The sequence below is a fragment of the Onychomys torridus genome, chromosome 3 (genome assembly GCF_903995425.1).
Source record: "Onychomys torridus chromosome 3, mOncTor1.1, whole genome shotgun sequence".
NCBI lineage: Eukaryota > Metazoa > Chordata > Mammalia > Rodentia > Cricetidae > Onychomys > Onychomys torridus.
This window is the reverse complement of record NC_050445.1, coordinates 103,980,753-104,008,343: the sequence shown is the minus strand read 5'-3', so window position 1 is coordinate 104,008,343 and position 27,591 is coordinate 103,980,753. Positions and strand designations below refer to the sequence as shown.

The 27,591-nt window shown below is 49.1% G+C and overlaps 1 protein-coding gene across 1 annotated transcript in view; it reads right to left on the bottom strand.

Moving 5' to 3' along the window:
• The window catches only part of Slc6a11 (solute carrier family 6 member 11), a 121,580-nt gene that overhangs the window by 71,150 nt on the left and 22,839 nt on the right, over window positions 1-27,591 (bottom strand). Inside the window, exon 5 of the mRNA XM_036181726.1 lies at window positions 17,060-17,192. Within this exon, the coding sequence (XP_036037619.1) occupies window positions 17,060-17,192 (133 nt within the window). The remainder of the gene's footprint in view (window positions 1-17,059; window positions 17,193-27,591) is intronic.

The following is a 27,591-nucleotide window of genomic DNA, read 5'->3' as shown; positions in this document are numbered from 1 at the left end:
GCATGCTGGGTGACATGGTCCCGAAACAGCAGGCATTTGTGCATGCTCATTAGGATGGCTGAGCCCACTTGAAATCCTTGTCCACAGGGTATCGAAAGATGACCAGATTCAGGAGGCAAGGGTTTAAGCCTATTTCACGGTGAATTAAGATTAGCTAGAAAGTCAATGCTATTGATTTTTACATCTCCACCATAAAGGCCACAGAAATGGAAACAATCTCAAAACAAGCCTGAGTGACATAAATATTCCATGCTGGGCCCAGCCAAGCTTACTCTGGCATTAAGAGCTATTGCTTACTGCCTGAAAAACATGCCTAGTACCTTGACTAATAATGATTTAAACCCTATCCATCTTCTTGGACTAGAAGGCTTCTGTCACCATAGCAACCAAGTGCACCAAGAAAGCATACATTCCCTGGAGTGGATTCACCAGCGTGTGTGTGTGTGTGTGTGTGTGTGTGTGTGTGTGTGTGTGTGTGTGTGTCTGCCCGCCTGCCTATCTGTCTGTCTCGGTGTGTGTCACCCCATGTGTCCTGGCTCTCTTGAGTAAAGATAGAAATATGGAGAACAGCAAAGGCCGGTCGGGACCAAAGCTGCTGCCGGGTTCCTGAAAACAGCCTTCATCTCAGAGCAACTAGATCCATGGCAGAGAAGCAGCCCGGCTCACACCCCACTTCCTGCCTCAGCTGGTCTGCGTCCCTGCTACTCAGCTAGTGTCTCAGAAGATGCCAGGCTTGCCTTTCGAGGTACAGCCTGACAGTCTCTTAGTCCTGATCTTCATCTGTCTTGACAGACTTGAAACTTTCCTCATTATGCTCCTGTTCCTGTCTCCTCCCATTAGAAAAGCTCTTGGCCCCACTTGGTTTTGTAAGGTATTCTCTTAATCAACTAAATACTCAATGGACCAATCGACAAACTCAGAGGAGCAAAATTGTCATTAAAATACTTATGTGCAAACATGAGTCCTGAGTTTGATCCCCAGAACCCATGGGAAAGGCTGGCACAGTGGTGGCCCCTTCTAATCCAAGAACAGGGAAGGTGGAGACAAGCAGATCACTGAGGCTTGCTGGCCAACCAGCCTACCATCAAAACATGAAGCATCAGGCCAGAGAGACACCCTGACTCAGAAAGGCAGATGGCTCCTAAGGAGAAACACATGAGGTTGAACTCTGGCATCTACACACACATGCACACATGTGCATGCACATACATGAACATCTTCACAAATAAAGACAAATAAATAAGTAAATGACAGCCTCAGGTATTTAATTACAGCCATGGAAAACAGACTAAGATACCCCACTTTCCTCTCTCCCTGCACCCCTTCCTGGTAGCCCTGGTGAGAGTGGAACTCTTTATGTAAACCAGGCTGGCCTTGAACTCACAGAGTTCTACCTCCTTATGTCTCTGGAGTGCTGGGATTAAAGGTGTATAAAGGTGTATGCCACTATACCCAGTGTGTGTGTGTGTGTGTGTGTGTGTGTGTGTGAGTGAGAGAGAGAGAGAGAGAGAGAGAGAGAGAGAGAGAGAGAGAGAGAGAGAGAATTAAACCCACACTAGGCAAGCACTCTTCCCCTGAGCCACACCCCAGGCCTTTCTCCTCCTATGGTCTCTGAGGCTGTGGATGGAATAGTGCCTCCTAATCCCACTCACCAGCTGATAGGAGACCCAGAGTTAAGACTTACATTTTCTAATTCCTTATGATTACATCTGCCTGGATTTCCCACAACTCCATGTGGATTTACAAATCTGTATGTTCAAAGCAGCAGTCCTCAGCTTCTCACCCAAACCTTCCATCTCTCCCTGGACATGGGCTCCACCAGGCTTGGCCCCATGTGTGTCCTTTGACTGTAGCTTCCCTTTCTCCCCCTTAGCTTGAATTAAACGTTGGAAATGGGCAAAGAACAACCTGCTTCTTCCAGAAGTTCCAGCACGCCACGCTCTTGTTCTTGCCCAGGCTGGCCAGCCCAGGGCACACTCACACCTAGGTCTTCTGGGCCCTCTCTCCTTCTCCTCCAAATCTTTGAAACGTTGGTGCTTCCCAAGGCTCACACCACTCCTCCATCTTTTCCTGTCTTCTCTTCCTGAGCAACCCTGCGCTCACATCACTTCCATCCCCTCTCCTAGAACACATGCTTTTGAATCGCTGATTCGTCCATTCTCTGTTACTGTCATCAAACACTGGACCCAGCTAACTTTACGAAGAGAACAGGCTTATATACGTAGTGGTTTGGAAGATACAAGTGCAATGGCACTTGCATCAGCTCAACCCTGATCAACACCCTCCTGACATCATGGCAGGGTGTGTATGTCACTACCAACCTGATAGGATGCAAGGCACCAAGAAAATTGCCATTCTCTATAACTATACATGAGCCACACACTTTATTGATTAAAAGAGCTAAATTTTTAAATTTTATGTATATTCATGTTTTCCCTACATGTACATACATCTGTCTACCATGTGCATACCCGGTGCCTATGGATGTCAGAAGAGGACTTTAGATCTCCTGGTACTGGAGTTACAGTGGTTGTCAGCCACCATGGGGGTGCTGGGAACCCAACCTGAGTCCTCTGGGAAGAGCAGCCAGTGCTCATAATCACTGAGCCATCTGTCCAGCCCCCTGGTTAAAATAGTTTAAAATAATTCAGACCATTTATTTAACATTTAGAATGTCTGTAGGCAGAGAGATGGCTCAGTGGATAAAGGCACTGGCTGTCACACCTGAGGACCTGAGTCCAGTCCCCAGAAGCCATTAATGGAAAGAGAAAATGGATTTCCTTAAATTGTTCTCTGACCTCCACATACAAACCATGGAACATCACACACTAAACTTATGATAAAATACTTAAAATGTCTTTAAAAAGATGGCACTATTTTTTTTCCTTCAGAACGGTATCAAAGGAGGTTGGTGGAATTTGATGTTGAAAAGCCAACTTTAGAAATATGATCTTGAGTACTTTTTTTTTTTTAATTCCACATTTTCCTGAGGCAGCCCAGTACTTTACGGGTCCAAGAAAAGAAGATATCTAGAGCAGAGGAGGCTGTGACACGTTCTGTCACTGTGGCCTAAGCACACACATGGCCCTTCCCAGCAGCAAGTGTCCACATCGATGTGCAACCTAACATCACATGGCCTGGCGCCCACTGAGATGCGGCACCTTCTCGACTTCTGTTCCATCTTGATGGGAGGCAGAGTGCACTTTTTAGTACATAGGATAACGGCATGACTTAGTTCAGGTGAACTACTTCAGTCAACCATTTCCCCTTTTAGGAGTGGGGCACAAAATAAAATCCAGACGATATCTATGAACCCTGAGTGTGGAAAAGTGCACATACCCAAATAACCCCATGATTTCTACAGGATTCCTTGGGATTCATGGGAGCCCCAGTGCTCCTACAGGCCCTGGATAAAGAATCACCCATGTATGAAGCAATTCCACTCCACATGCCTCTTCTGAGTCCAGATACCTGAGTGTCATCCCAGATGTCTCCCTATGTATTCTCATGGGCAAGGGCCATCTTGACAGGACCTCAGTGAGGGAACTGTCCCCTCCAGCCTCCACTCCTTTTCTCCACTGGCACCACGCCTGGCTCTGAGCATCTAGCTTGCAGCCCAGGTTTCATAATCAACCTCTCTGCCTCCCAAGCCTACCACTAACAGATGGGAGGGTTCACATTCCGGGCACTTCCTAACTCCACCCTCCTCTGTCCACCTCAAGCCACCTACTATCTCTGACCCGCACTCCCTCCATGATTGCCTATACCTACTCACACTACCATAACTCCAGAGGCACCAGAGGAAGGAAGCCAGGCCACACCATCCCTTAGCTTCCAGACATGTCCAAGCTGGGTGATCAGGGCCACACAAGTCTTAGGATAGCTATGAATGTGGCCCAATATGTTTGTAGAAGACAACACTGTGTCACAATGTCAAAAGGCTCTTCAGTGACTGGCCACATTCCCAACTTCTCTTTAGGCTTGCCACCCATTTACCATCTCAAGGTCGAAACAGGTGTTTAACACTTTTTGATTGGCTCTGCATCGAGAAGGTGAGCTTCGTAAAACATTGGCGCAATACCAAATGGTTCATTTCTGCCATGAGACCTGAAGCAGGTCTTCCTGCTGGCACCTCATTACACAAGGGTGTGCACATCTATAAATGCTAAAGCATTCTTAGGAAGGTTCAGTGGTGCAGTGCAAGCCAGTGGTTACAGTAATATTGGCCCTGCCTCCTAAGGGCCAAACCAGAGACCACAGCACTGAATTAAAATCCAAGGACTAGGGGACCCTCCAGTGCACACCAAACCACGACAAAAAGCCCTGCTTACCAAGGTTTCCAAATGGCCCAGCAGCCATGCAGGTAGTTAGTTCTAACCACTGAGCTTAAAATTTGTTTTACATGGAACCGAAATTATTTGGAGCTGCTAATGATTGACTCCAGGGCCTCATACAGCCAAGTTTTTTTGGTTTCTTTGTTGTTCTCTCTCTCTCTCTCTCTCTCTCTCTCTCTCTCTCTCTCTCTCTCTCTCTCTCTCTCTCTCTCTTTTTCCTTCCTTCCTTCCTTCCTTCCTTCCTTCCTTCCTTCCTTCCTTCCTTCCTTCATTTTAATTGAAACCAAGTTTTCCACAAATGGAACCACCACTCAAGGTGAGGTGAGGCAGGTCATCTAACTATCATATCTCCTTTCAGATAAATCACATTGCAAAATCAATATCTCCATAACCCTCCTGACCAAGGTACCACTCCTGTACAGCTCTGATCTAATATTTGTGCTTACTTGGAGCTCTTCTTCCAAGATGGAAAATCCAGAGCAATAGTCCTGAATAATCTGGGCTGCCATCTTGCCTCACTTCTATACACACTCCTCGCAGTTGAAGGCACTTCTGGTAAGCCTCATTGTCTTGCCTGCTCGAGAATGTTTACATCTTTATAGATGTACTGTATGGACTCGCTTCTGTCTTTTGGCTTTTCCTATAATGCAGCTAGGTTTTCTGGAACTGATCTGAGCAGGCTGACTACGTGTGACTGGCATCTCAGGCTGGTCCAGGTGTTATAAAGCCCCGGCTACAAGCAGGAGGCACTGCAGCTGTGAGTGGTTTAAGGCGCCCTAAGCACCTGGACCAGTCTGGCATGGAGCAAGTGCTTCCTGGCGCTCTGGCCACACACTGGGCCAAACACAATTGATGTACTGGGAGAAAGACGTCACTGGCTTCTGGAGAGTGAACTGTCATCTGCCCCAGTGTTCTCCCCGGGGCTCTCATTCACTCCATGCCTGAGGTTGTCAAACAGGAAGGGGGACAGCTGCTGTCACAGCACAGGGCACAGTGTGAGCCTGTCCGTGCCAACTCCACTGTCCAAAAACACGTTTCTGCTTAAATGCCATCCTCAACTATTGTTTGCTAAGGGGTTCTGTGAATATCTGCAGGTGAGGGGCTCAAGCTTACCCACCTACATTGAGCCAGGAAATGAACCCAGCAAGGCAGAGAGACTTCAAAGTCCCAGAGAAGCTAGCCACTATACCTGCTACACACAAATCTAGAGCATTTTTTTTTTTTTTACATGCAGCACCTTCTAGAAACCTCAGGGACAAGGTAGGTTTCCTTACATCTCAAGAGGCAAAGAAGGGCCAGTGGTCACCCTGGAGGGCAGAGCCACACTCAAAACCACATCTGCCAGGGGCCAGGGGCAGAGCACTTGGTTTCTGCTTTCCTCCATGTGCTGATGAGCAAAGGGATTTGGGCATACTAGCTAGCCAGGCACTGTGGCAGCCGGGTTGTACCCTGGCTCATCTGCTGACTGTATGACTGCATGCCACTTACTGCTCTGGACCTTAGTGTCATTCCTAAAGTGGGTTTGCTTACACTCACATGAACACCTGCTGTGAAGGCCAAATCACACCATGACAGCAGATTGTCAAGCTTCCATGTCAGGAACATAGTAGGTGTCTACAATGCTGCTCCTTAGCTCTGTGGGGAAGGCCTGAACCTGGAGCTGTCTAACTGCTGTCAGATGGGTTCTATGGCATGCTTGTTTCTCTCTCATTCAGTGGTCACCCTCCTTTCAAAACTGGTTCTCAGACAAGGGTCTCACACACTTGGTGTCACAAACATTTTTGCCCACTCCACCTTTTTCTTCTTCCACAAGAAAACATTTCCTACAACTGTTTCCTGAGGCACTGTGGGTACAGGAGGGTGCAAGGGAAGAAGGACTGGTGTGTGACTGTCCAGGAAATGCTGTGGCTTGTCACCTCAATCCAGCCGGTCTTTGTACACAATAGGCATCACATGCTCTTTGGACCACTCAGTCAGCATCCCTGACCTGCATGGAGTGGACCTTGCTCACTGTCTACAAAGAAGAGGAAGGCTGTCTTACAGTTAGCCTGGTTCCATGAACAGAACTACCCTGTAAAGTCACTATCAAAAGTGCAGTATAGAAACCGTAAAGCAGCCAAGTACAGCCTCACCACTAGCACACCGAGATTAGCTGCCTGCTATACTTCATACAGCTAGGGCAACCTCTGTGTCCCACCAGCATCAGCACCAGCATCAGCACCAGCATCAGCACCAGCATCAGCACCAGCATGGAAGGATCACCTGTGTGAGGTGGTATTGCGTTCCCCAAAATATTGTGTGTTCCCCAAAATAAACAGACAGCCACTAGAACAAAGCCAGAAATGGTGGCTAGAAAACAGGTCAGAGCAAGCCATAGCAGAAGTTGGACGGTGGTGGTGTACACCTTTAATCCCAGCACTTGGGAGGCAGAGCCAGGAGGATCTCTGTGTGTTCAAGGCCACTTTAGAAACAGCTAAGCATGGTGACCCATGCCTTTAATCCCAGAAACCCAACCTTTAATCCCAGGGAGTGATGCAGAAAGTAGAAAGATATATAAGGCGTGAAAACCAGGCACCAGAGTTAGTTAGGCATTTAGTTAAGCATTTGGCTGGTTTAGCGTTCAGGCTTTGGAGCAACACAGTTCAGCTGAGGGCCATTGGGATGAGGACACAGAAGCTTGCAGTTTGAGGAAACAAGACCAGCTGAGGGACTGGCAAGAAGCTGTCTGCCGCCTCAGAGCCTGGGGGCTATTGTGGACTCCCATACTGGTACCTCGAGGGAGATTTTATTAACAAGTACCTTTAAGAATCCTACTACACCTGTGCTGTGACATCACAGTGCCTCTGATACAATCAACAGAAACCTTCCAGGTCACCCTTAATTTGGAGCCGTTACCACTGTTGTGTGGCTCCCCATTGACAAAAAGCATCAACATGTAGCACACAGCTCTGTTCTCTGAGTGGGTGCAGGCTAATCCTGGAGGCAACACAATTGATGCTGAAACAGGGGGATGTGGTCATTCCTAAGGGACTGGAGCAGGTCCACTCACCGCAGAGGGAGCTGGCCAATGATCTGCAGGGGACAGTGTGTAGGGATACCGACAACATGACAGTTATGACTTGGCCAACATCTATTAGCTCCCTAGGAAACATCTGGACTCACCCTTGGTGCCCCCATGACATTGCCTTACTGTGATCCACAGAACTGGCCCATGGGTCACCCAGTCCTGAGTCTTGCACACATGGTGACACACACTGTCCTCCTACACTGTCCTCCACACTAGAACACATCGTCCATGGCTCTGCACTTGTTAAACTCACCTTGACAGAACAGGACTCTGAGACTGGGGTGACAACATGGTTGAAAGCTGACACTTGCTTGCTGCACGGAGACTGTCACCTCTACAACCAGCTGGGCCTCTGACAGTGCTAACATCACATGGGTGCAGAGCCAAAGCTCCCTTCATTCCTGGCTTGGTTCCCCAACAGCGCAGAGCCTGTGTCTGCTGGGAGAAGTTTCCCTGGTTATACTGTGTCCACCTTGCAGAGTGATAGTGCCTGGTGCCCCCAGGAGACCCACCAACCCACATAGGGCTGAGGCTCCACACAGTGCCCAGTGCCAGGGGAGGACTGGGAAGGGTTAACAGTGCCTCCCTCCCCTCAGGCCCCACTTGAGCTCCTGCAGGCTTTCTCTAGAGCTGGCTGGGCCTGCAGAACATCCCCCCCCCAGCAATCACTCGGACTTTGGGGGGCCTTTGTGTTTTAATAAAGACGGTATTACTGAGTAGAAAGCTTCCTCCCTTCCAAGTCTCCTTGCTGCCAGCGTTCTGCTAAAGGTGAAGCCCAGCTATTCAACCCCAGAGAAAGGGCTGAATTGGATGCTGGGCTCTTTGGACTTAATGTCACAATCGACCCCTCTCCCAAACTGCAGCAGTGTGGGTAGCACCCCGACACCGTGGTGAGGCTTCCGTACCCTTGAGTTTGGGGGGCCCTGGCTGGGATCTTCATATGGCAGCGGCTGGGGTGCTCTGCATGCCTCTCATGATTGCTCCAGTTTCCTCTCTGAAAGCAGACATCGCCCGCCACTGGGGAAGCCCCACCACCAAGGCTGCTTGAGGGCTGGGAGGCAGGGCTGCCCAGGTCTGTTTCTGGCCCTGTCCTCTGCTGTCTTACATTTCTCTCCCCTTATCTCCCCTGCTCCCTTCACTCTTCCTTCATGCCTCACTAAACCTATTAGGCACTTTACAGGGTGTGGGACTCCACGTCTCTGCTGTCAGCTCTGCTTCAGAGCCCTCTGAGCCCCTCAGGCTGTCTCCATCTGCAACTCCATCTACAAAACCTGCACCCGCAGGCCTCCATACACCACCTCCTCCCAGAGCCCCCTCGACTCTGGCAGCATCCCCCAGGACCTGAAGGCTGGGAAACTCTGTCTTCTAATTTACAGAAAGTGGACAATGGCCGCACCTTCCTCACAGGCTTGTGGGAGGACAGAACGGGTTAAGAGTTTGGGTGAAGGGGGCGCCGCTCAGTCATCTGCCTCCCTGTTTCTAACATCCAGACAAGACAACACAGTCTGTTTGGGAGTCCTTGTATTACCTCTAGTTCCTGTCCTTGTGGGTGAATGGGAAAAGAAAACAGACTCAATTCAAGGCTGTTTGCAGCTGTTTCTGGGTGAGGGTGTCTGTGTCTGTATGTGTGTGTGTGTGTGTGTGTGTGTGTGTGTGTGTCTTTTTTTTTTTTGATTAACTTTTTTCCCTCTGCCTTGGTGTCCTGGGGCTTTGAAAAGAATAACAACAGAGCCCCAGAGCAGTGAAAAGACAGGATTCTTCTTCAAATCCCGGCTAATCCTGCAGCTTCCTCTGAAGGGGCAGCAGGGGGAGGTGGGGAGGGCCCAGAATTGTTTTTATAGGTCTCCCCTCCCAACCACTGCTCCTGGAGACCAGGAAATGAGGGGGAAAAATCCATAAATCATCCACGGTGAAGGACAGAAGGAAAAGGGAAAGACAGGATGCCAGCTGAAGAGGAGGCATTGGGACAGCGTGAGGGTACATTGTCTCAGCTGGGTGGGACAGCTCTCTACTGAAGCCAAGTGTCTAAGCCAGAAGCTGGGCTGGCCACCCCTGCTCAGAAGGTGGGAGACAGCAAGGGCTCAGTGTCCTATGCATGCAGAGTAAGAATGCCACCCTAAGCCAGGCGGTGGTGGCGCACACCTTTAATCCCAGCACTTGGGAGGCAGAGGCAGGCAGATCTCTGTGAGTTCGGGGCCAACCTGGTCTACAGAGTGAGATCCAGGAAAGGCACAAAGCTACACAGAGAAACCCCCGTCTCAAAAACCAAAAAAAAAAAAAAAAAAGAATGCCACCCTAAAGGGGTTTTGGGTGTCATATGTGTGCCCTGTGCCTCTGCCATCACCTCCCTGGCCATATGTGAGTAGTGATGACCTAAGTCTCTCCTCCACTAACCCCTTCACAACAGGCAGAAATTCAGCCAAGATCCTCTGTTCCACAGGTCTCCTCGTCCTTAGAAAACCGGCCCTCTCCTTTGCACAGTGCAAGAGGCCTGATTCATGTCTCTGCTCATCTCTCTGTCAATCAACTCTCCACCTGGCTTTGCAAGGCTCCTGACTTCATCAGGGCCTCCCTCCCTGAGAATTGCAACTGGTGGCTTGACCCTCGGCCATGGTTCCACACAGTCTCTGGGGAACCCCTTCTGCATCCTTCTGCCAGAGCCCATCACTCCCCAACAGCATTTCTGTTACTTACTCCCCTCCCTCTGCAGGAAATCAAAGGCTCCATGTGCTGTGCAACTTGCCACTCTAAAGAGCCCCCATCTGGGTGTGATGCACAGTGGGTGCACGGCCAACACTCACCGGGGGTCGGTATGAACAGAAGGATCAGACCCGCTAACAATAAGCGCTGGCCTGGGATAAGAGCTCTGTGGTAGAGTAGCTTGCCTACCATGCATGCCTAAGGTCCTGGGTTGCACCCCAGCACGGCCAAAATAACAAACTAAACCTCAACTGAAGAGCATCTGGACATGGGAGATAATGTATGAGGAGCAAGAACAAGCAGTGTGTGTTTGTGAGTGTATGTGTGGGCACATGGGTGTGTGTTTATATGTGTATATATGTGTGTGTGTGTGCATGTATGACTGTATCTATGTGTACATGTGTGCATGTGTCTGTGTGTATATATGCATATGGATACAGGTGTGCCTGTGTGTATATGTGCATGTGTATATAGTTGTGTCTGTATGTATATACATTTGTATGCATGTTTATGTATATGTATGTGCACACATGGGCATGGGCATGTGTATATGCACATGTGCATATATGTATGATCATGTGTGTATATGGGTATGTATATATATGCATGTGTCTGTATGTATATGTGTATATGACTATGTACATGTATATATGTGTGTATGTGTATATGTGCATGTTTCTGTGTATATAGGTACATACATGTATATGGGTTTATATGTGTGTGGGCATGCATTTGTCTGTATGTGTCTGTAGGTACATGCATGTGTATGTGCACACCTGCATGTATCTGTGTATTTGTGTGCATGTGTGTGTGTATATGTGAATTTGGGTATATGTACATATGTATGTATGTATGTATGTATGTATGTTTTTTCATGTGGTATGTGCATGCATCTGGTAGCCACATGTATGTGTGAAGGATCCTTCACAAACAGTCACTGTTGTTTCCCGGTGGTTGAAATGGCCCATGCACTAGGTGACAGCAGTTTTTAGTCAGCTTTATTAAAAGGGAAACATTCACATAACAGGTTTAGACTATTGGACTGTCCTATTGAACTCCTTATCAAAGCTACTTGAAATGTTTGCAACCAGGACTGTTTGGGATTTCAGATTTTTAAGTTGGGTTATATGTACATATTTGGGATGTTTATACATATTGTACACATTGAGATAGATTGGGTATGGGTCCAAGACTAAACACAAAATTCAACTATGCTCTTAAGCATCTTAAATACACAGCTGAAAGATAATTGTATATATCTTGGTAAATTTGTATATGAAACAAAGTTTCAAAATATGGGATTTCTTCAGGTGTTACATCAGTCCTCAGAAAGCTTTGGACTTTGGAAAATTTTTGGATTTCGGGTTTTTGGATTAGGGATGCTCAACATCTTTGTGGGCCACAAGGCCCCGGGCAGTTCCTCCGTCCCACCATGTGCAGTAGCTGGCCAACACTGGGGTGAACAGGTGCTGCTTAAAGATGGAGGCAGTGGGTCAGGTCTGCTGAAGCAACGTTTGGCCAACTGCTGGGTTAGATGAAGGCCTAGCAGAGCCACCACAGGAGAATGCAGACAAAAAGCTTTGAAATTCACAGAGCTTCACCTGAGGGAACAGCAAACCATAGCATCAACACACACACAGCGTTCCACTTGGATGGTGCGAGAGAAGGGCGTCGAGATGTCACCTGCAATTTTTGCTTCATTGACCCGCTGCACTTGAGTGTGTTGATCTATGCACAAAAGTGCTTTTGTCTGCACAAAGGTCGTCAGCGGACTTGGCCAATAACTGGATGAGAGGTTAGTGGCGTTGACCAAAACGACTTAGTGGCTTTGTGCAAGGGGAGCTGAGAGCAGAGGCAAGCATGGTGAATTTGGTAGATGTATGGACACAGGAAAATCAGTCACATCAACGATCTGGGTCCTCAGTCTCAGGCCTCCACAGTGACACTTTATCACCTGGAAGGTAACAAGCCTTGTTCATTCAGGATTTACAATATGATCAACTATTCAGTTCCCTTTTAAATCCATAGGAAACTCCAGGAGCTTCCACAGTATCTAGAGAGAAGAAACAGCATGGAAATCTCAGCAACTTTTTCTGAGGCAGGAAAGGGAAGTGATGAATGAGCAACTCCCATGGGCTCAGAACAACAACCAAGGTCTTGTCCTTGAATCTGCACACTGTTCCTTACCGAGGGCACAGAACAGGCGAAGACATGAATTTGAATGTTAGTGATGTTCCTGGTCACTGGGCAGCCTTGGGCCAACTTTCCGGTCATCCATGACTTGTAAGAGTTTAAAAACAAAGATGCCTCCCGGGCGAACACACTGTAGAGGTTCTGGAAGCTCTCAGTATCTGACTTGTTCAGCTGCTGCATTACTGAGGAGCAACATCCGGGCACTCAACTACAACTGCCTATATTAGCATGCCCACTCTCACCAGCTGCATATTACCTACCCTTGAGGGCTGCACACTGCAAACCCATCAAGGACCACACTGTCCACTGTCTTCACTGGCACAGAGTGACATCTGTGCACTCCACCAGGCTTATGACGCAACAAGTGGGTGGCAGAGCCCTTTCCTGTATCCATTCCTCTTGGAGAAGCATCTTCTGGGGTTAGGATTGATCATTAGACCCCAGAAGGTACTGAGTGCTGGCCTCTGTGGTGTCAGATGTCTTCTGGGGAAGATACCGATGCCAGAAAAACCTTGTGGCCCGTCATAGCCATTTTGAACACCGTCTCTGTTATATAGTGCTATGGGGACTTCACCTGTGGTATGTCACAGCTTCCCCTGGGGTCTGTATGTTGGTGATCTGTTCCCAGATCCATTGATTATGAGGTCACACAAGCAGTGTTTGCCTCCCTGATCACGGGAAGAACTGAGCAAATTGTGCTAAAGACAGAAGCAGATTTTAGCTTGGAGATAGGAGGACCAGGAACTTTCCTCACACTAATGAACACGTCAGCTAGACATGTCTGATGAGCTCTGACTTCTTGGGAGGCATGCTGGATCTTCAGGAGGTGATGAAGAGGAGGACGCCACCACATCCAAAGACCTGAACAGTCCAGAGACGATGGATGACTCCTTCCTTGGGGAATGCCATGCAAACAGCTCTTGCCGGGGTTCCCATGCTGGGACCAGGGGTAACCGCTGCCTACACAGGACACCTCAGATGAACCCATGTTTTATTTTCAGATGTTTTTGTACAGAACACAAAAGACTTCTAGGTTCCGGACTCATATCCAAGATTCAATGGGTAAAAGACAGAAGCTAGCCCATGCTAGCTACCACCCACCCAACCCCCACTGAATGCACCCGACAATTCATGGCCTCTTCTTCATAAGTTGCTAGGTGTGACCTTGGAACCCCACCATTGATAAAAAGCTGAGTGCCTGGCCTGACACACTTGCTCTGTGACACTGGAAAAGTCCCTTTTTGACTCCATGCCTCAGTGTTTTGTTTTGGTTTTTTTCATGCATAAAGTCAGGGTGGTGTGGGCTTGATACCCTAGCCTAAGGAGTTTTAGTTCTGACAAAATGGCTCTCACCTTGCATGTCACTGTGGCCTTGGGGACATGGGGAGCATCCTATAGATGCCAGCCTGCAAGAGTATGGTCCATCTGCTCACCAGATCTAGTATCAGTATTGCCTTGAAAAGCATTTGTTCAGACATATGAAGCCACCCCTGTGTTCTGACTATATACTAAGCAGTCTCTTTAACCTCTTTCTAATTAGGTCACAAGACAGCCACGACCATCCTCAGGATGCTGCAGGTGGTGTGACTGTGCCCTTATGCAGAACATGGGCTGTACAGTCACCAGTGCTTGGATTTCAGCCCCCTCCGCTGCTGCCTGCTTGAGGGTGCTTGAGTTAGTCTTTTCATCTGCTGCCTCTGCAAACAGGGCTGCTGCCAATGGGTGTGGTGGCACACATCTGTAATCCCGACACTCAGGAGGTGGAGGCAGGAGGATCACAAGTTTAAGGTCATATTTAACTACACAGCAAGTTCAAGGCCACAAAAACCAAGAGTCCAAGAGGGGCCAAAGTTCTGAGGTGAGGCTGAGGCACCGTCACAGGACACCTGTAACCAGGCTGGTTGGTCAGTCTCCAGCTCTCCACTTGTGAAACAGAACACTAATTCCCCACAAAGCAGGGATATAGCATCCCCTGTCAAGTGAAGGGCCAGAAGGGACAACATGGCTAAAGACTCGCCTGCTTCTCCTCTTTCTTGGCAGCTTCATCTAAAATGCCCCAGACTGCACCTGCCCTTCCTAGAGCCCAGTCCAGCAGCAGGACTTCCCCAACATCTGGGCTGCGCACCGCCCCGGGACAACAGCACATAGTCCGCACAAAGGTTAAGTGTAAACGTGTCTTGCTGTGGCCGCATGCCAGGCTCATACCGACAGCTCCCACCATGCATAAACCCCAGTTGGCTTAGTTCTTCTTGTGCCACACATCACTGTGGCCCAGCCAAGCCCACTGATCTAGGCACGGCCTCCAAGAAGCAGTATTGGTGGCTGTGCTACCATAGCGTGGCCCTTCCCCTCAGCTTCCTGAGGCATTCCTACTGACCTACTGGGATGGGTGCACGGTGTGTTTTCCTCACTTTTAGAAACGTATTGAGGGCTGTTAAGAGGCCTCAGCAGGGAAAGCACTTGCTGCAGAGTTTAAGTTTGATCCCTCAGACCCACTCAGTTGAAAGAGACTTCAGTTAAGTTGTCCTCTGATGCCCCTCCCCCAACACATACACACGACACATTGACACATTAGATAAGTAGAAATGTAATAGGAATGTGAACCCACTGGATTATGCCAGTCTCCAGCAGGACTCAGAAGGCATTTTTAATGTTTTTCTTCTCCCCCCCCCTTGCTTTGTTCTTCCTCCTCCTTCTCTTAAATGGGGTCTTGCTGTGCAGCCCAGGAAGACTGAGCTCAGTCCTCCCACCCAGCCTCCCCAGCACTGAGGTACAGGTGTGTGCCGCCACTCCCAGCTCAGAGACCACCCCTTAAGTTATAGTTTATCTTTATACAAGATTATGGAACACCTCCATTCACCCAGTACTTCCTGTGAACTCACACTGTTCCACACTAACATGCAACCTCATGTATGTATACCCTTTGTCTCACCGTGCAGCCAGCTCATGCATCTCATTCTATAGAAGGGAAACTGAGGCTCAGAGATGTTAATCTGGGCACTCTACAACATAGCCAGTGAACGACAGACATGGTGACTGAGTCCTGATTCCAGGTGATTGATTCACGGTGAGCGAGTCCTGATTTTTTGTTGTTGTTATCCTTAAGATTTATTATTTTTTAAAAGTGTGTGTGTGTGTGTGTGTGTGTGTGTGTGTGTGTGTGTGTGTGCATGTGCGTGCATGCACATGTGTTAACACAGGTGCCTGCAGAGGCCAGAGGCACCAGATTCCATGGAGCTGTAGTTACAGGAGGCTGTGACACACCTAACATGGGTGCTGGTAGCTAAACTCAGGTCCCCTGGAGGAGTTCCAAGGACTAACTGCTGAGCCAGCTTCCCAGCCACTGAGGCTGGCTCTTAGCCATCCAGTTATCCTCTTCTTCAGCTAGAGAAGGCAGCAAGGAGAGACACAGGGAGAACAAGGTGACAGTCTAAAGTGGAGCAAAAAGATAAGCACTCCTTATTTGCAAAACCAGAGGGATCATATCACCTTTGTGGCATCATAACCCACAGAAGGCAACGTCCAGCTGATCACCATGGCTGGAGGGACACAAATGTCCTTGTTCTACAGCGGGGGTTCCCAGGTACCTCCATGACAGTCTTTCGGCATACACTGCCTTGCTCATGTGTCATTCTCCTGTGTCTCTGTGTCTTCCCAGCTTCCCTCCTGCCAGCCGCCCTGCCTCCCATGCTCAGCAGTTTCTTCAGTCCACACCCACCCCTGAGGGGCTTCAGGGGAGCAGCTTTCACAAAGGGACTCAGAGTTGCTGGTCCCTCAGTGCTTGGAGGCTTCCCCTCTAGCTCTCGTCCCAGTCAAGAACTTAAAACACAGATGACCAGCAACTACCGTGTCACCCACATCCATGAAGGGTAGTGGAGTCGGGAGGCTCAGGTGCAGGAATGTTTCCTTTCCCATTTCTCATAAGCAAATAGAATGAGTCAGACAAGAGCCTGATGGTCGCGATCCTCAGCCACAGGAGTAGGAGCAGCAGGGGTCAGTGAGGGATGGTGGCCAACCAGAGCACCTGAGTTATAGACATTGCCAGTGAATTAACTCTTTTCCTTCAGTTCCTTCTTTTTGTAAACCACACAACCGAGCTGAACATGGCCACAAATGTCAATCTTGAGGTGGACAGTCCATGTTGTGCTCTGACCCAAGGGCCCCTGTGGTTGGAAGAGGCTCAGGTTCTGACCAGCAGCCGTCCTGTGGTGGAGACTAATACAATTCCAAGGCAGTTCAGAGCTGGCCACCATCTTCCCTCTTTCTTCCCCTAGGACCCTGGAGGCCACCTGGTACAGCTAGCACGGCAAGGCTGCAAGACAGAAGTCCTTGCTCCCTGCTCCACACTGCAGGAACGTGAGACATAGAGACACCTAGGATGGTTAGTGGGGAGGCCAGCATTGTCTGCCCTGGTATATAACTGGAGTCAGGCTCAGCAGCATAAGAATTATGGCCCCAGGTGTTGGGCATATTCCAGTCTTCAATATATCGTATCCAGCCTTGCCTTATGTGACTCTTGACTCACCCAAAGAGGTGGGATAAGGCTTTGGTATTTCACAGAGGAGAAATCCAAAGCTTCAAGCAAAGCAGAATAGCCCTGAAGTGTGTGGCAGCTATGTGAAGGAGCTGGCTCTTGGCTCCCAGGTGGTCTCTTGTCCCAAGCTGGTATGTCCAACATGATCTTCTCCATGATCTATAGGTCACTTGTTAGCGTGTATAAAAACCATCTCCTGTTGTGGCTAGCTGCTCAACAGTTAACTCTTACCTTTCCAGTCGACTTGGTACCCTTCCAGATGCAGAAGTAGCAGATGGTCCAGGCTGCCAAGAGACACAACGCCAACTCCCAACGGAGGTTCCCAATATGTTCAATACCATCAGATATAGCCAAGACCCGGCGTCTGTGGAGAGAGGGTGGGAGTCACTGGACCGAAGATGTCCCTTGTATCCCTACCTGTGGCAGAGACAGAGCAATAGAGGAACAAGGATGGGCCGCTCTCTGATACTCCCATCCACCATCGTCCATCATTCACTAACTGTGAGACACTGGGCTGGGCAGGAGGCCTCTGAGAAAAACAAGGCCCAGCCTGTGACTTGGTGGAACCATGTTCTAGTCAAAAAGTAGAAAAAAAACAAAAAACAAAAAAACAAACAAAAAAAAAAACATGTGGCACAATGGTCTTAGGAATCACCCCGTTGAGTCTGACGTACCTAGGAGACTGCACTGCTTTATAAATAGTCTGTGTTCTTAAGAGGAGATTACACATTGCTGCTCTGCTGAACTCAAGGGTCGCCACAGGACTCTAGAACATGTGTCGAATCAGAGAGAAGCTTCTAGAGCTAGGTGTCATGGCTCTCCAGCTCCCTTTTCTCCCTTTGCTGTGACTATGGAAGAGTGTCAAGGTGAGGAGGCTTCTAGTAGCTCCGTTCCTGTGGCACTGCCCCAGACACAGAGCCAGCAATCAGTGAAGACTCTGGTTTGTTACTGCAACATACTTCAACCAATCTTCACTGCTGCAGGCAGCCTCCAGAAGCCTCCTGGGAAAAAGAGTGTAAGATTTACACTCTGGGGTTGGGGATTTAGCTCAGTGGTAGAGCGCTTGCCTAGCAAGCACAAGGCCCTGGGTTCGATCCTCAGCACCCAAAATAAATAAATAAATAAATAAATAAATAAATAAATAAATAAATGATCTACACTCTGAAGGAAGGAGACTGTTCTAGGTTAAGTGAAACCTTTAAACCTCTAGATACAAGAATGTGGTGCATTTGGGGGACAGAGGGCAGATGGAATGGTGGGAGAAGTAGAGAGAGGGGACCCATGCTAAGGCAGAGGGGTGCCCATACCAAGAGGACCCAGGCCTTAGAGTAGTGAGGACACCAGCTATGCTGTAAATGTCTCCCATGGCCTTCTCCAAGGGCCCATCAATTCTTCAGAGCTGACGCTTGCCTGGCTCCCAGAGCCCACCCTGGGGTTGTGTTTCTTTAAAGTCAAACTTGCCACGCTCCATATTGTGTCCAACCGTGGCACCAGCACAAACCCCCTCTACACTTGCTCCACGAACCCCATTCTGGCTGCCAAGCCACCCCTACCAGACGGTGCCAGTCGCCTTTAGTGCTCTGAGAATGTCCCCGGAGAAAGGAACTCCCATCCCACCAAGCATGAAAGCCACCCTCAGTGTCTGTCTCCCTGGGAATCAGCTCGGGCCTGATTCTGCATTAATTACTCAATGACACCAATTAGCACTGGTCAGCAGGCTCCCTGCAGCCCCAGCCCCTGCTGGAGAAATCAGGCAGGCCCCCAAACAAAATCAGACTGTGGGCAGCCACAGGGTTACTAGAAACCAGCTCACGGCTGGAAGAAACGGGAGCAACCACCCTAAGTACATATCTCCTAGGGGCCTGCTATGCACTGGGCACTACCTTAGGTTCCGAGAATAGGTCAGTATGCTCAACTAGGCTAAGCTGGGCAAAAGGAGACTGCAGTAAGAAGGAAGGAGTCAGCTGGCCAGGCCCAACAACAACCACAGTTCATGCTTTAGCGGTCTTCAGCTTGAATTCATTGGAGGATCTCACACCTCACAAAGACCTTACGAGTCTGTAAAGACCTTAAATTCTAGCGCGGAAGCTGAGAAGCGTTTTTGCCCAGTAGATCCCTGGGAGCAGTGGGCCATGTCTTATATGAATTTTCTTACCAAATGAAAAAAATTTGGACTCCCAGAAGCAGGACCCTAGTCATGGAGAAGAGAGTGACAATCGCCACCTGAGTCATTTTTAACTCTGCCATTTTCTTGACAGGAATTGGGGGGGATGAAATCTCCTCTCCCTTCCTCTCCTGGCTCAGTTCTACTCACACTTCAAAATATGTCTTATCTATAATTTCTTACAGGAAGTTTTTGGGGGCTTCTGTAGCAGTCGATGGATCCAGTTTTGCCACAGGAACAAGCATCCCTCCAAAGACCTCCAAGGTGGAAAGCAACTATATTCTTTTCTTGCTCTTTGAGAGTTACTGCAGGGATAGAATTTCTTGCTAGAAATATCACCATTCCCTAAATTGTGCATGAAATTTCAGGGTGCCCAATGCCTCTCCTGTCTGCATATTTGGAACCCAGCAGCAGATGTACATCTATTGTCATACAAATTGCTACACCTCAAAGGATAGCCCATTGATTGGAGAGGAGTAATAACCTTAGGTCCCCGTGCATGGACACGACATGCTCTGCATCTGTCTAGTCTAGGTTTGGGACAGCTCATGAAAACACATACAGGTTACCCAGCTGGTTGGGGTGTGTATGTGTGTTTTCTTATTGGTTGACTTGTCTGGTGAATTGGGGATCTGAAGTCTGAAAACACACAGGGACAGAGAAAGGAAGGAGGGAGCAAGCCTGCTAGGAGGGAGCTGGCTGCATGCCCCTCTTCACATTGTGGAAGCTGCAAGCCTCAGCGGCCTCTGGCGCCCCCTCACTTAACTGAACAACCTCATTTCCCAATTGGGAAGCAGCACACAAAAAGCCACAGCGGATGAACTGCTCTTTTGTTCCATCAGACTCGATTTGAAAACATCTTCAAACTGTTTTCTTTATGTTCTACCAGTGCTGATTATCACCCAGCAGGTTCTGGAGAAAAGCAACCTCAGTGGACGGGGGTTCTCAGCTTGCTGGGCTGTGGGCTTGTTTTGAAACCTACAAGGGCAGCTTTTGACAGTATGGGGGCTGGGCACTCCACAGCAGAGACTCGGTGAAGGCACAGCTCTTCCTGGGAAAAAGCTTTCTTAATGACCCTCCCCCATAAAGCACTGGAGCACAAGAGGTGGCTGAATGGGGAAGAGCTTGCTGCCAACATGCTGGCCGGCAAGGACCCAGGACCGGACCTCTGGACACTGTGCCCAGAGCGGACGCACTCAATACTCAGGAATAGCTAGAGCTCCTTGGGGAAATGACTGTATGCAAGTCACACTTAACTGAGCACTATGCAATGGCATTGGAGCATATCCAGAGACAGACAGAGGCAGAGAGAGACAGAGGCAGAGACAGAGAGAGACAGAGGCAGAGACAGAGAGAGACAGAGGTAGAGGCAGAGACAGAGAGAGACAGAGGCAGAGGCAGAGACAGAGACAGAGAGAGACAGAGAGAGACAGAGACAGAGAGAGAGGCAGACAGAGGCAGAGACACAGAGAGACAGAGGCAGAGGCAGAGAGAGACAGAGACAGACAGAGACAGAGACAGAGGCAGAGAGAGGCAGAGACAGAGACAGAGAAAGACAGACAGAGACAGACAGAGAGAGCACCTTTTAGCATATTTCTGCAGACTTCTACCTGGAGGCTGTGATCTCAACCTGGAGGGATAGGGCCAGGTGTCTCCAGCCCTTGGCATACACCAAACAGCTGAGTTCAAGGCCAGCTCTGTTTCCCTTCAGGTGCTCCGCCTTGGTTGGGGAACATCAACTCTCTGGGCCTCAGCTTTCTCATCTGTAAAAAGGCATTAATGGGACCTCCCTCCAAAGGCTACCCAGGCACAAAAACATCTACCCCATCCCATGAGCCTTGAGACAGGGACACATTATTATTGCTTCAAGGATGGGGAAACTGAGGTCCAGCCAGGTTAAGGAACTTGGCGAGAGTCACATTAGCAAGTGATGGAGCTTGGATAGGAACTTGGCAGCCTCCATGGGTCTCCCAGAACCCCAACATCAACTCTGCATTGCTTCCAGCTCACTAACTCCAGCTCTAATCCAGAGCTACTGAAGGATCGCTATATCCAAGCTCTTAGTGAGCACCGCAGGGATGGCGGATGCTGTGCCAAGTCTAGAGGTCCCATAAGCACTCAAGACCCAGTGGAAAGGGAGATAAGGACATTGGCAGCCATGGAGAGAACAGTGAAGCCTCAGGCACAGTGAGACACTGTCACCAGAGTCAATGTGGAGGGGGGGCGTGCCAAAAGGTAGGAAGAAAGTTAGCAAAGAAGGCAGAGAGAGGCCTTGGGGGCAGAAAGTCAAGCCAGGGCAAAAGCTGGAGGCCAGAAAGGGTGCAGTGAGGCATGTGTGGCCAGTGCAGAAGCAGAGGTGCAGGTGAGGCACAGCATGCACCTTGCAGTGTGGGGGGAGCTGCGAAGAATCTAAAGAGGGCTGATACCTTGTTAGGTCAGACAGGTGCTTCTGGAAACCCAGCTTCATCTGTATCAGGAAGAGTGGATTATAAAGGTGGTGTAACGTGGGGTGTTTCACCTTAGTTGGGACAGTAAATAGGGACGGTTGGGATGTGTCAGGGGTGAGGGGCGGATGAGTTCTTTAAGACAAGATGGTGTCCTAGTTAGCTTTCTAGCTCTGTGACAAAACACTATGGACAAGAGCAACCTGGGGAGGAAAGGGTTCATTTCATCTGACAGCTTGTAGTCCACCACGGAAGGAAGACAGAGAAGGACCCAGAGGCAGGAACTGAAGCAGGGGCCATGGGGAAATGCTGCTTCCTGGCTTGCTCCTCATGGTTTGCCCAGCCTGGTTTCTTATCCACCTGCCCAGGGTTGGTACCTCCTGGGCTGGGCGCTCTCCCATTATTCATCAATCAAGAAGATGTCCCACAGAAGTTGCCTTCGGGCCAGTTGATGGGTCATTTTCTCAGCTGTGGTTCCCTTTTCTCAGATAACTCTAGATTGTGTCAAGCTGACAAAAAACTAGGCTTAGATGGCTCAAGGTAGGACACTCATAACCGAAAAGCCTGGAGGCCACTGGGTCTCTGGATCCAAAGCTCGGAAAACAGAGGCAGGGAAAAGGGTCATACCTGAAACCTGGGGCTTTCAGAGAGAACTGGAAAAGAGATGGTCTGTGACTAGTTCCCAGAACCCCAAGTCCAGGGCACAGGAAGGAAGGGAAAGCCCCTCAAGAAGGCACAGACAGGACAGAGGGAATGGACAGCATGGGGAAGGCCACCTCCAAGACAACACAGAGGAAATACAGGGGCAAGGGGCCGACCTAGCCACCATCAAGACAGAGAGCCTCACTCTGCAGCGGAGACCTAGGGGGAATGGATGGAGGAGAGACCCCAGTGAGGTGGCTCTCTCAGGGAGTGAAGCTCTTGGGTTAGAGGTGTGAGGGGGAGCTGTCAGAAAAAAGGCCATGACGGAGGGAAGAGTTCCAGACACAGGAGGGCGAGCATGAGAGGAGGGTGGGAAGGACCTCTCCACAGCAGAGAGAGAGGTGATAGGAACCAAGCCCGAAGCTTGGTCCAATGTGCTTCCCTATTAAGGAACTGAGGAATGAATGGGAGAAGCTGACAGGGGAGGGGCTGGAACAGGTGTTATGGGTAGGGCACCCATCTCACTGCATTTCTTCTTCATAGCAAACAACTACTTCAGGGGGTTAGTTCCACCATCCTCTATGTCCGCAGAGCATCAAGTCTTGACCCTGCAGATGCCAGGCCCTTCTATAAAGCGTGGTGAAGTATTCGCACGAAACCCAGTGCAGCCTGCTGCATGGTCTAAACCATCTCTCAAGTACTGATAACACCTCCTAGGGTACAGCGCTCTTCAAACAGCTGATCTGTGCTGTTTAGGGACTCATGACCAGGAGAAAACGCGATACATTCAGGACAGATGCAATTCTTTTTTTTTTTTTTTTTCTGAGTATCTCCAGTCTGCACTTGGTTGGAACCTGACATTCAGAACCCAGATATTAAGTGCTGAGTGTGCACTTATGAATGGTGAAACTGGAGCCCAGGCTGGCAAAGCCATTGCCCAGGGTGGGATTACAGGACTGGAGCCAAGTTCTTCGGCTGACACCAGCTGCCTGGTGGAGACCCACTAAGGGGAGGGTGTCTTGGGCTTTGAACTTCTGTCTCTGAGAGCCCTACCAGAAGTATCCAGAATCCCCAGTGGGTTCCTCCAGTACCTGTCTCCTGTACCTCTAAGTAGTTCACCTTGTGTGCTGGCTCTGGCCAGAAGGCAACAGCTCCTTAGGATGAGGCTGCTCTGACCAGAGGCCACAGAGTTGGAGACCAGCACTCTCTTTCTGCCCCTTCCTCCATTAGAGCTGGGGCTGGCCTTGCAAGGGGCTGCTCCCACCCTCCGCTGGAGAGGCCTCATCTTCATGTGGTGCACGGAGCCTGGGAACAGATCACCTTTCTTTAACCTGCCCTGTGGGAAAGGGCTGGCAGGGACATGGAGACTGCCCTAAAAGCTGGCGCAGAGGGGTTAGGCTATAAATAGCCGTGCTGGTCTCCCGAAGCAACCAACTACAACAACAAAAAAAGGCCTATCATGAAAACAAGTGTGCTTCCCTGGCCCCTCTGGGGAGCTAGGGCTGCCTTCTGGATTCTACTGCCCAGATTCCACTCACACTCGTCCAGGAACAAACTCAGGCACCCACTCTTCCCATGCCTGGGGGGCTCCTACAATGTCCACAGTGTAGCCCCTCCCCCACCAGCCAAGCTGGAATGGAGAGTGAGACCCTTCCTCTACGTGAATGCCTTGTCTTGGGGGCAGCCAGATCAGAAGTACATCTGCTGGGTGGTGTTAGAACCCCCAGAATTCAAGGAAAAGTGAACAATCAAAGAAAGAACTTGGTGTGGTGTATCTGGGGCTGCCTCAAGTTTCTTCTGTCTCTTATCTAAGCAAGTCTCCCATCAGCTCCCTGCTTATCTGCACTCTCCTGTTTCTTCTTCAGGGAACCTCCTTCTCAATCCCCTCAATTCCACAACATTTTACCCACCCCACACACTCCAGTTCGGACAGTATGGACCGCTCTGCATGCCTCTTTGTTCCCATCCCCACAGCAGGACCATCCACACATGGTGCTGACATGTCACTGTGCACCAGGAGTGTACACAGCTCTATGCAGGGTCAGAGGGCAAATGCTCTATCTTCATAAGGCATCTGTCTCCATTCCAGCCACCAGCTCTGTCCTTGCAGTGTGAGTGCTGCCAGGGGCAATCTGCAAATGAGTGAGTGTGGCTCCCTTCCAATAAAACTTTATTTACAGAAACAGGGACTTGGCCAGTAGTCGCTGACCCGTGTGGCTTCTCCAAGACACTTTGAGTTCTCAGCCCACAGTGGAACCTCATTCAGGAAAACACTGCCCATTCCAGACATCCCTAGGGATTCTCTTAGAAGGCCTGAAATAAACACCCCAATCACACTGTCTGACCTGGCACTCCCCAGACGCCTTTGAAGGCATCCTTCAAGGAGATTCGGAACAAAAGTGCTGGAAGACCCTCTCCCCAGCCAGCAGGATGGCTGCAGTGCAAAAGGCAGAAGCAACAGAGCCTCATACATCATAGCCACATAGCCTAGGTCCACGGCCCTGCGAAGCGGCCCTGCGAAGCAGCCTGGCGCTTTTGTAAAACATTAGACACAAGAACCTAATGACTCAGACTAGCAAGGTGGTTCAGCAGGTAAAGGCACTTACTATGCAAGCCGGATGGCCCGAGTTCAATCTCTGAACCGTGCTGTGGGATAGAACTGACTTTTGAAAGCTGTTCTCTGCCTCCATACATACATGCTCATTCTCTCTCTCTCTCTCTCTCTCTCTCTCTCTCTCTCTCTCTCTCTCTCTCTCTCATACACACACACACACACACACACACACACACACACACACACACACACACACACACACACACACACAGTAAGAAGTAGATTTAAATGAAAAAGAATCCACCTGGTAATTCTGCTCCTGAGTACATATTGCTCAGATGTAGAAAAAACAGATAGGCTCAACCCACACATTAATGTTCCCGATAGCTTTTGGTCCTCACAGCCCCAAGGAGAAGCCACTCAAACATCCATCAACTTATGGACACCAACAAAATGTACCATGTTCATGTGGCATAGGTTTTATCACTTAAAAAAATGAGGTGCAGAGTAAGGATTCCTAAACCCAAACCCAAAGTGTTCCAAAATCAGAAAACTTTTGTGTGGCAATTTGATACTGTACGTAGAAAACTCCACACCTGGTCTTACAGAAGCAGGTCACAGTAAAATCCAGACACACTGGGAGTGTTACATCAAGTTACCTTCACTCTTCCTGTATGAGCTGTGTATGAAACAAATGATTTTGTGTTTAAACTTGGTGTAGACATTCCAAAAGCTAGGGGAAAAATCCAAAGTTTGAAACACTTCTGGTCCTAAGCAGTGTAGGTTAAGGACATCCCTCCTTCACTGAGTCAGGATGTAGTACCACAGATGATCCCTGCAAGAAACTAATTACCAAAGACCCAATTCCATTTATATACTCTGTCCAGACGAGGCAAGTCCACAGAGACAAAGCAGATGAGAAGTCGCTTGGAGTCAGGAGTAGAGACCCAGTCGACATCAGCAACTAATCTGGAAGATGGGAATGGTTTAAGCCTATGTTATGATGTTGCTCTCTGTAAGTTTACTCAATCCAACTGAACAGGGTGCTTAAAATGATCTCATCTTATAGCATGTAAGTTCTAACCTCAATAAATCTACTAAACAGCTGTTTAGGAGGAAGTGCCCTCCAAGCGTGTTTCTGCTTTTCCAAGGCTGTCCCCAACTGTCTGAGGTTGTCCCCAACTGTCTAAGGTTTCAGTTACCTATGGTTTGTCATATCTGAAAATATTAAATGGGAAATCCCAGAAATAAACAATTTCTAAGTCTTAAATGGTATGTCATTCTGAATAACATGACAAAAATCTCTCACTTTACTGCTACTATTCTGTCCAAGACATGAACTACCCCTTTGATCAATGTATCCACATTGATCTATATGCTACCCACCTTAGAAGCTACCCTTATTTTCCTTAACAGGGACCACAAAGTGCAAGAATTGGGATTTGGTGGCTTTGTTATGGTGTTATTATTTGATGTTACTATTAGTTACTACTGTTAATTACTGTTCCAGGTTTTTGAGTAAACTTTATCACAGATGTGTAGGGAAAAACATTGTATCTATGTAGGGTTAAACTTTCCTGTGGTTTTGGATCTCTGTGGTTTAAAACATGCCTTTCAAGAATAAGGGAGATTCTAGCATTGGGCACAACATGGACAGAACCCCAGAAATTTATGCTTGTTGTTTTGTTTTGCAATCATCATTCAGAAGAAGTTCAGGTGCCACACACGTGTTTAACTTGCTGTGGTGGTTTGAATGAGAATATGGCCCATGGACTCACGGGTTTGAAGACGTGGTCCCAAGTGGGCACCACTATTTGGGGGAAGTTTAGGAAGTGTAGCCTCTTTGAAGGAATTACATCACTGGGGGTGGGCTTTGAGGGTTTAAAAACCCACTCCATTCCCAGTTTACTCTCTGCTTCCAGCTCTAGTCACCTCACCATGTCACTGGCTGGCATCCCTCCCGTCCCTGGTGGACTCTGACCCTCTGGAATCCTAAGTCCCAGTGAACTCTTCCTTCTGTAAGTTGCCTTGGTCATGGTACTTTATCCCAGCAATAGGAAATTAACTAATGCACTTGCCCACAATCACAAAGCTAGCTGATGGGTGGTACAGCCTAACTTTGAACTCTGGTCTCCCAAACATCAGTTCGATGCCTCTTCTGCTGCACTGCATACAACTGTATGGTGTGACCAGAGGAACAGCAGGGAAAGGAGATGGGGACAGTTAGTCTAGAAGTGGGCACATTTCAGACAGCAAGGACACAGAGACAGGCTCTCAAATCCTGCTCCTCCTTGGGAGGGGTGGACAGAGCTCTACAGGCCAGAGACAAGTACATCCAGGGAAGATGGAGAAGCAGAGGACTGCAGAGATTCTGGGGTCTCACTGCAGCGTCACAACACAATCTGTTCTCACTCATGGGACCTCAGGGTTGTTTGTCTGGAGCCGGGATACTTCTCCCACATTCTCAGAGGGACCCCGGGGGAGCCCAGAGGCACTGTCCAAGCCATAGCCATGCCTATAATTGCTCTGGACTAGTGAGCAACTGTAAGTTCATGGATACTCAGTCTCCTGTGCTCCACTCACCCATGGGGGTGGGGCTTTACACAGAGGCTGGATGAGAGCCACAGTCAGGGTCTGCCAGAGGCCACCTCTGTCCTGTCCCTTCATGCCTTTGACAGCTAAACAGAAAGTGTGTATGTGAAGGCTGCTGGGAGTGACAGGAGCAGATGAACCAGGAGGAGCCATCATAGACCAGAGCTAGCATCCACACCTCCCTGGATACCTACCAAAGCTCAAAGTAAGGCTTAGAAATACTGTTCCCTGGGCAACGGGCTGCATCTGATAAAGTCACTGACAATCAGAATGCCCAGAGGGAAAGAAGGGCTAGGCACTTACTGAGCATCCTGGAGCTGCAACACAGCACACTGTGAGTGCTGGTCATTCACCCCTGAGACTACAG